Source organism: Malus sylvestris, chromosome 17 (assembly GCF_916048215.2).
Source record: "Malus sylvestris chromosome 17, drMalSylv7.2, whole genome shotgun sequence".
In the NCBI taxonomy this organism is placed as follows: Eukaryota; Viridiplantae; Streptophyta; class Magnoliopsida; order Rosales; family Rosaceae; genus Malus; species Malus sylvestris.
Genome location: NC_062276.1, coordinates 3,066,975 through 3,077,102, shown reverse-complemented (window position 1 = coordinate 3,077,102; position 10,128 = coordinate 3,066,975). Strand labels below are relative to the sequence as shown.

Below are 10,128 nucleotides of genomic sequence, written 5' to 3'. Positions count from 1 at the left end.
TCTTCACTCATCAGCACGTGTTCATTTTACTCATCCAAACTTTAGTTTATTTACTATAATCCTGTCCATATGCAATCCCTCTGGACTCTGAAGTCCCCTCTTTTTTCGCACTGAAATTTTTTAATGTGATCGAAAAAAGAAATGTACATTAAGTATTTTTACATAAGTAGTAACAAATTTTATTTTTTAAGTTATTAATTTTTTAATACATATATTTCATCATTTGTATAATAACATATAATGTGCTATCCTGTATACATGTTGCACTGAAATTTCTTCTATATATACACCTGTATATATCTTTCTTCTCAGTACTACGGTCAAGGCAAAAGGGTTTGTACTTTCTTGAAGCATATATAAGTTAAACCGCACGTCGGGAGGTGTTCTGCCAATCTTAACTATTATTTGGTTGCTGAGAAAGGGAGGGAAAATGGGACAGAAAAGCCCCAGTAATGACAACAGCAACAACAACAGTATCATGAAAGTTGGGTCCATGCGGTCCATTTTCATGCATGCTGATGGGGTTGATAGATTGCTGATGATCTTAGGGCTATTTGGATCCCTTGGTGATGGCTTTTCCACACCGTTGGTTTTGTTGATCACTAGCAAATTGATGAACAATATTGGCGGTTCACCAACTTCAGCTCAGGATGCTTTTCTGCATAACATAAATAAGGTAATTAACTAAACTCTCTCTCTCTCTCTCTCTCTCTCCCTCTCTCTCTGTGCGCTTTGTTGCGGAATCATTTGTTTTCACCTTCTCTCTGTGCGCTTTGTTTGCGGAATCATTTGTTTTCACCTTTCGTATTTTACTTTAATATTGCATGTTGATTCTCTTTTGATTTATTCAATTTAATGACTAAAAGAAAAAGAAAAATGGAGTGCAAAAATAGTCGCAGAAAGGCAAACACAAAATTTTCTAATTGAGTTTTGTTTTTTATGGTTGGCAGAATGCAGTGGCGCTGTTGTACTTGGCTTGTGGGTCATTTGTATGCTGTTTCCTAGGTGAGTTTCACCAAATGTTGTTTACTTTTGCTTGTTATCAAAGATCAAATGGAATTATAATTTAGTAATATATATTTTTTTATTTCTTTGAATTTGTAATTTTGTAGAGGGATATTGCTGGACAAGAACTGGCGAGAGGCAGGCAGCTAGGATGAGAGTACGATATTTGAAAGCAGTTCTAAGGCAAGATGTGGGCTACTTTGATTTACATGTCACAAGCACCTCAGAAGTGATCACAAGTGTCTCTAATGATAGCTTAGTGATTCAAGATGTCCTAAGTGAAAAGGTAATCCCACAAGTTTTCAATCTGTGTAATTTATTGAGAGTTGTTATCAGCACCTTTCAAAATCGTCATTCTAATAGACGCTTGAGAGGATAACGATTATTTTGTAGTGCTAATAATCGTTACCAGTTTATTTTCATCAATTAATGAAGTTGCATGTTTCAAATTCCACCAGCTACCGAACTTCTTGATGAATTTCTCCATGTTCTCCGGAAGCTACGTGGCGGCTTTTATAATGATGTGGAGGCTAGCAATCGTAGGGTTTCCATTTGTGGTGCTGCTAGTAATTCCCGGTTTAATTTACGGAAGGACTTTGATGGGATTAGCTAGGCAGATTAGGGAAGAGTACAACAAGGCTGGCAACATAGCAGAGCAGGCAATTTCTTCAATCCGCACAGTTTATGCTTTCGTCGGAGAAAACAAAACCATATCGGAATTCTCTGCGGCTCTTCAGGGCTCCGTCAGGTTGGGATTGAGCCAGGGCTTGGCTAAAGGACTGGCCATCGGAAGCAACGGCGTTGTCTTCGCCATTTGGTCTTTCATGTCTTTTTATGGAAGCAGAATGGTCATGTACCATGGCGCTCAGGGAGGCACTGTTTTTGCTGTTGGTGCTGCCATCGCCGTTGGCGGATTGTAAGAATGCTAAACCCCTTTTTGCATGTTTTTAATGTGGATAAAATACCCGGTATATTGTTGATTTTTTTTCTTTATGATGGAAAATATGCATTGATTGAACCGGTTTAGATTTTTAGTCGAAAATAGAACATGAATGACACTGAATGTGTATTATTTAAAAAGGCACAAACTGTGAGTAGCATAAGACATATTATATGTTTAGTGTCTCTCATTCTATTTTTAATAAATAATTTGCAAAATGTCTACTCGTACATATTGCTCTTTTTTTAATTTGTTACGACAAAAGTTCGACAATGTACCATATACTGTAGTCTGTAAATTAGTAATCTGATACTTGTTAGGACAAATTTAGAACCTTCCCAAAAAATTGATCTTAAAAATACTGATGCATGCTTTGATTTTCTTCCGTTTTGTTCTTAAACACAAATTCATAATCTTCCCAATAATATCGATCTTAATCTTAATGCATGGTTTTATTGTTTTGGTGAATAGGGCATTAGGTTCTGGACTATCAAACTTGAAGTACTTTTCAGAGGCATGTTCGGCAGCCGAGCGCATAATGGAAGTGATAAGAAGAGTTCCCAAGATCGATTCCGACAACATGGAAGGCGAAATCTTGGAGGATGTTTCCGGTGAAGTTGAATTCAAGCACGTGGAATTCGCATACCCGTCGAGGCCGGAAAGCATTATCTTCAAAGACTTCAACCTGACAGTTCCGGCGGGCAAAACGGTGGCGTTGGTGGGCGGAAGCGGCTCGGGGAAGTCCACGGTGATAGCCCTGTTGCAGCGGTTTTATGATCCGCTCGGAGGCGAGATTCTTCTTGATGGGGTGGCGATAAATAAGCTTCAGCTCAAGTGGCTGCGATCGCAGATGGGTTTGGTGAGCCAAGAGCCTGCTCTATTTGCAACCAGCATTAAGGAGAACATACTTTTTGGGAAAGAAGATGCTGGGATTGAAGAGATTACTGAGGCTGGGAAAGCTGCTAATGCTCATAATTTCATCTCCCAGTTGCCTCAAGGATACGATACTCAGGTAATTACTTCACTAGTATAATAACACGTTAATTAGTTTTATTAGTGACAAGCCACTTGTTGACTTTTTCAAATAAGAGATTATTACTTTTAACTGTTAATCATAGTTTGACTAATATACCAAAATATCTAATTTTAATTACCAAAAAGAAAAGTTTTAGCACGTATCTCAAAATTTAATTTGTTAATTAACAAAAATGAATGACTCTTGTATGGAAGAACTCAAATAATTTTTTTGGAATAAAAATGTTTTTTTAGTGTCCAGAACATAGATTGGTACATTAAATATTGTAATACTAGTGTTTGATTTTTTTTTAAAGTATCCAACTACTAATATTATGAAGCTTTGTGTACTAAACTGTGTTATCAGCACACTGAAATTTTCTTAAATCATGTGTGACATTTAAACATTCCATCTTTTAAGCAAATGACAAATTATTGCTTTCCATTTGTTAATCACATAATTCACGATGTCAAAGGTTCTGTCTTTTTCAACAAAATCCTCTCTAGATTCTCTTTGTGAAGATCTCGGGAATCCGTAAATCGTGTCAATTTATCATACATTATGCGGTGAGTTTTTTGTCAGGTACTATTTGTATTCAATTTTAAATAAAATAAAATTAAAATAATTTCTGACCACATGATAAATAATGAACGAACATGATTCACAGATTCTCGAGATCTTCACAAAGAGTATCTGGATTCCTGTCCTTTGGTATGTTTGTCGTCAAGTGTGTGGTGGATCAACATAGGAATGCATCTTATTGCTCCTAAACATTGATGATTTTGTCCCCCACTAGGCTATGAAGGTCTTCCTTCAATCGTCCAAAGTTGCTAACCCAATATAGAAGTAGTATTGCATGCGCATCACTATTTGCAGACATCAGTTTGCATCATATACTCGAACAACATGTATTGCTTCTTTGACAATGATGTTTGTGATCGGTCGACACTGCCTTATAAGATACCTTCCTTTTAAGATACCTTCCTTTTGTTCATGTATGGAAAAGTTTCAAGTTAGAAGTTCCTTCAAATAATCACTAGACTAAGACTAGCCCCGTAAATAAAAAGACTTATCGTATGCCATGGTGATGACATTTAAACTCGATACAAATATGTTATTCTTATCATATTTTTCATATCATATTTACACCAATTTTTTAATAGAGATGAGAACCACATATGTTGGTTGACCTTACCCTTATTAAAGAGATAGTACAAATGTAGTAAGTTTAGCATTACTCAACTCGATAACTTCATTGCATGTCAATACGTTATTCATATTTATATTGCTGCAGTGGCGAACCTGATTTTTGTTTCTCTTATAATTATATTAAGGCTTTTTATCCAAAATTTCTGTTAAACAATGACCAAAATGACAAAAATACCCTTGATTTAATAAACAATTAGCCAAAATGATATGACAAAATTGAACGTATGTTTGTCATTTTATTTTATTTAACTGAAATTTTTCACAAAATTACCAAAATGAGTGACGATGGACAAACTCAGGGACCAACTCTATTGATTTGAAATTTCAGAGATCAAAATGAAGAGTTACGTCAATTTAAGAAACCATTTTAGCTAAAAAGTCATATATTAATTGCTATTTTAGGACAATCTTTTATGAGTAAGTCTATTTAGTATTTAGTACTTGGTGCGATGGCAAGTGCCTTCGCCCATGAGCGGTAGGTCTCGGGTTCGAGACTTGGGAGCAGCCTCTCCATAAATGGGGGTAAGGCTAGCCGACATTCACCTCTCCCAGACCCTGCGTAAAGCGGGAGCCTTGTGCACTGGGTACGACCTTTTTTATGAAACATGCAGACACTTTTTTTTTACTAGGTTTTGCATAGGGGTGGTTCGGTATGGGATCCCATACCGAAACCCTTGTCCCGATTCCCAAACCAAAAATTTCGGGAATCCCAATTTCAATACCGATCCCAAACCAAATTTTCGGGAATCCCAATTTTCGGGAATCCCGAAATAGTTTCGGGATTTCGGGACAAATCGGGAATCCCGAAATGATTTTGGGCTTTTGGACTAAAATATTATGTTTTTGGGCTAAAATTGAACCTTTTAACACTTTTGGGTTGCAATCTGCTAAGAAGCCCGTTGCAATATGTGCCAATTGCAAGTTATGTCAATTTAAATGTAGATGCTACAATTGCAAGACTTTGCCAATCTGGATTCAAATGTAGATGCTACAATGGCAAGACTCTGTCGATTTAAATCATTCATACAGAAATATGTGCAACTATTGAAGCCTTCATTTTCTATGGACTCTATCGATCTAAATATATATTTAAAAATTAAATAATATATATATTTTTTTCGGTTTGGTTTGGGAATACCGAAATCCCAAAAACTTGAGACCGATTCCCGTACCGAAATTTCAGGATCGGTTCGGTATTGGATACCGAAATTTTCGGGAATTTCGGTTTGGGATTTTTTCGGTTTGGTTTCGGGAATTTTTCGGTTTGGTTTGGGATTTTTGGGATTTTTTTCCAGCCCTAGTTTTGCAAGTCCTAAAACAAATTAACGTTGTGATTAAACAGGTTGGCGAGCGGGGTGTTCAAATGTCGGGAGGACAGAAACAAAGGATCGCCATTGCACGAGCCATCATCAAGAAGCCTCGTATCCTCCTCCTAGACGAAGCCACCAGCGCACTGGACTCCGAATCCGAACGAGTAGTCCAAGAAGCCCTAGACAAAGCAGCCGTCGGCCGCACCACAATCATCATCGCGCACCGCCTCTCCACCATCCGAAACGCAGACGTGATTGCCGTAGTTCAAAACGGTCAGGTCATGGAAACCGGCTCCCACGACGAGCTCTCCCAACGCGAAAATGGCCACTACACGTCCCTTGTCCGCCTCCAACAAACAGAAAAAGAAAAAGAACCGGAAGAGTTAGGGCATTACGGTGCTTCGTCTTCCATTTCAAAAGACATTCACAGCACAAGCAGCCGTAGGCACAGCACAAGCAGCCGTAGGCTCTCCATGTTGAGTCGTTCGAGTTCGGCGAACTCATTTGCTCAGGGTAGAGCTCCTGATCAAGAGAGTGTTGTAGGGTATGAACATAAGAAACTGCCCGTGCCTTCTTTTAGGAGACTTTTGGCCTTGAACCTTCCGGAGTGGAAACAAGCAGTTATGGGGTGCACGAGTGCGACTCTTTTTGGGGCAGTACAACCGCTGTACGCATTTGCCATGGGTTCCATGGTGTCGGTTTATTTCTTGACGGATCACGACAAGATTAAGGCGAAAACAAGGACTTACTCGCTTTGCTTTCTAGGGTTGGCAATCTTCTCGTTGGTGATCAATGTCAGCCAGCATTACAACTTTGCTTACATGGGAGAGTACTTGACTAAGAGGGTTAGAGAGAGGATGCTTTCAAAGGTACTCACTTTTGAAGTGGGGTGGTTTGATCAGGATGAGAATTCTAGCGGTGCCATTTGCTCTAGACTCGCCAAAGATGCCAATGTGGTACGTCTAATCAAAATATCAAATTTGTTCACTGATAATTTAGTACGATCGATAATATAGTTTAAGCACATAAACTAATCACATTCACTAGTTTAAGAGTGTGTCCATAGTAATACTCATTAGAATCATGTATGGAGTCGCATATTCTATGTTTGTTAAAACTCCCTAAAATAAATGTGTGTAGAAATACAACTAATTAATTAATCTAATACAATGTTTACAATATATATAAGAGTGGCAAAACGCATATGTAGAAGGAATCATAAAATAATTACAATAAAAAATTACATTTTTATAATTACGCAGAAGATTCCGAATTAACTAAATCTATTATAACAATGTGATTCGAACTTCGAATTTAATTTGAAGTTCGAAGAGAAAAATAACACTGGAGAGCTAGTTGGACTGTTCTTAGCTATAACAGTGAAAAGTATGAATTATTTTGAAGATTTAATATGAACAGTAGTTGATTATTTTGTTGCAGGTGAGATCTTTGGTGGGTGATCGAATGGCTCTTGTTGTACAAACCATCTCAGCAGTAACAGTAGCTTGCACAATGGGATTGATCATTACATGGAGGCTTGCAATTGTCATGATAGCCGTACAACCCCTCATCATTGTATGCTTCTACACAAGGCGAGTCCTGCTCAAAAGCATGTCCAGGAAGGCCATAAAATCCCAGGAAGAAAGCAGCAAGCTCGCCGCGGAAGCAGTGTCCAACCTCCGGACAGTCACGGCCTTCTCATCCCAAGACCGACTATTGAAAATGCTCGAAAAGGCCCAAGAAGGCCCTCGTCGGGAGAGTATCCGACAGTCGTGGTACGCCGGCATTGGACTCGCTTGTTCCCAAAGCCTCACAACCGTCACTTGGGCCTTCGACTTTTGGTACGGAGGCAAGCTTGTTGCCAAGGGCTACGTCAAAGCCAAACAACTATTCCAGACCTTCATGATCTTGGTGAGCACAGGCCGGGTCATTGCCGATGCCGGTAGCATGACCACGGACCTCGCCAAGGGCGCAGATGCCGTCGGGTCTGTTTTCGCGGTGTTAGACCGATACACAAAAATTGAGCCTGAAGACCCGGAAGGTCTCGAGCCCGAAGCAATAACGGGTCACATTGAGCTACACGACATACATTTTGCGTACCCCGCTAGGCCCGATGTTATGATCTTCAAAGGCTTCTCAATCAAAATCGATGCGGGAAAATCAACGGCACTCGTGGGCCAAAGTGGTTCGGGTAAATCAACGATCATTGGACTGATCGAACGGTTTTATGATCCCATTAAAGGGGAAGTAAAAATCGACGGTCGAGATGTGAAGTCGTACCACCTCAAGTCGTTGAGAAAACACATAGCGTTGGTCAGCCAAGAGCCAACGTTGTTTGCCGGGACGATACGAGAAAACATTGTGTACGGCGTGTCAGATAAGGTCGACGAGTTGGAGGTGGTGGAAGCTGCAAGGGCAGCCAACGCGCACGATTTCATCGCCGGATTAAAAGATGGATACGACACGTCGTGCGGGGATAGAGGAGTGCAGTTATCCGGAGGACAAAAACAGCGGATTGCCATAGCCAGGGCGATACTTCGAAACCCTGTCGTTTTGTTGTTGGACGAGGCGACCAGCGCGCTCGACAGTCGATCGGAGAAGGTTGTGCAGGACGCGCTAGAGCGCGTGATGGTGGGGAGGACTAGTGTGGTGGTGGCCCACAGGTTGAGTACGATACAGAATTGCGATATGATTGCCGTGCTCGATAAAGGGTGGGTGGTGGAGAAGGGGACCCACTCGTCGCTTTTGGCCAAGGGTCCTACAGGTGCTTACTTCTCATTGGTCAGCCTCCAAAGAACCCCACGTCAAGAGGGCACTTAATTGTAATGAAATTACAATTATCCCCTCCGTTCTTTTTGTTGTTTCGTTTTGGCCCCGTCTAAATGGTGGCTGATGATGAAGGTCTAAAATAGTCCCAAGCATGAAGTCTAAAGTTGTAAAAGCTTCAAGTCTCTTTGTAATAATGGGAACTAATACTTTTCACTTTAACGAAAAATTATATTTACACTAAAAAGTCAATCCTATTACTATTCACTTTACATTTTATTTTGTCCTTATCGTTAAAATTCAAAGTTTTCAAGCTATTTTCATTAATTTTCTTTTGTAATAATGGTGTAGTATGTGTAGGCTTTGGGCAAGAAGTATGGACTGGAAAACTAGATAGGATGTTAAGGCATTGCACAAGTATTGGATAATGCTAAAGAGACTAATTTTTTGACCAAATTTGTAAATTATGTGATGCATCATTAACACAAAATAAATATGTTAATCAACACTTAAATAATAATTCAATCATCAATCACCATATCATATGATTTACAAAATTTAATTTAAATATATGGTTTCTCTAACATTACCCATTTTCCCTTGTTCCAAACTCTGATGTACATTGTTGTCTAGTAATTAAATTTTCCGTAAAAACATACCCAAGTTTTATGAACTTGATATGGAATTGCTTGATTACTACCTCCACATTACTATTGACCAGAAAAAAAAAAGAAAAAAAAAAAGAACCTCCACATTACCAATACAATTGAAAAAGAAAAAAACGACCCGATTGTTTAACTTTTTCCACTAAAAGCAAAACATGAAGAGTCTCACAAGACACAAGTGGTTAAACATGATAACTATAATATGTGCATGTGTGTGAGATGGTTAGGATGTATGTGAGGTAGTTAAGTTGGTTAAGAGTCTATGGTGTAAGGTTGTGACAAGTGTCAACATCTTAAGAGTCCTATGTTAGCTTAGTATCTAAGCAATGTTGCTAGATATATACACAATGTAATCAGTGTTAATGTTGTTGAATTGAAAGGAAAATAATACATACATTTTCTTTCTCTCTATCTCTTTCTTCCTCTCTGTTTACATGGTATCATTCGCCTGAAAAGCTTCGGCTTGAAGGTTTCTCGATCTTGTTCTTCTGCTTCCGCTCTATATTCTGCATCAACGGTATGTCTTCTTTTTCTCCGGGCCTTGATTTTTCTCTGTGTCTTCGACTGGGTGCAACCTTTTCTTTGCACACCAAGTGTTTGTTATAATTCCTCTAAGAAATTCTTCATTTAGATTTCTTCCTTCTTTGGTTGCAATGGTGACTTCTGCTCAACTGCAGATTCTTCAATCTCCCATCACGTCTCTCATATCCACAATTTCTTCTTCTGTGACTGTCAAACTCGATGATTCCAATTATCTAACTTGGAATTTCCAAATCGAGTTGCTACTTGAAGGCCATGGTCTTATGGGTTTTGTCGATGGGTCTCATCCATGTCCTGCTCAATTCAATGTCCCTATTTTTGAAGGTTCCTATGTCCCTTCGAGTGATGTTTCATCTTCGACTGAAAGTGATGACTTCAAGGTTTGGAAAATGCACGATCGGGCATTAATGCAATTACTCACAGCTACTTTATCTCCTTCAGCAGTTTCTTGTGCAATTGGTAGTTCCAGCGCTCATGATCTGTGGCAGCGTCTCAAAGAACAATTTTCGATTGTCACTAGAACAATGATCTTTCAGATGAAATATGAATTACAGAACATCAAGAAAGGTACGGATTCGATTTCGATATATTTGCAACGCATTAAAGAAGCTCGTGATTATCTGTTTGCTGCTGGAGTTCAGTTCGATGATGACGATATTGTGATTTTGACCTTGAATG

General features: G+C 39.1%; 1 protein-coding gene across 1 annotated transcript; it reads left to right on the top strand.

Annotated features, from left to right (window-relative positions):
* Positions 1-300: 300 nt before the first annotated feature.
* LOC126610644 (ABC transporter B family member 15-like) lies at positions 301-8,517 on the top strand. Its single transcript, XM_050278750.1, has 7 exons — positions 301-676; positions 951-1,005; positions 1,113-1,291; positions 1,464-1,921; positions 2,417-2,957; positions 5,512-6,435; positions 6,920-8,517. Exons 1-7 carry the CDS (start codon positions 431-433, stop codon positions 8,297-8,299), a joined length of 3,783 nt encoding a protein of 1,260 aa, XP_050134707.1. The 5' UTR covers positions 301-430; the 3' UTR covers positions 8,300-8,517.
* The last annotated feature ends 1,611 nt before the right edge of the window (positions 8,518-10,128 follow it).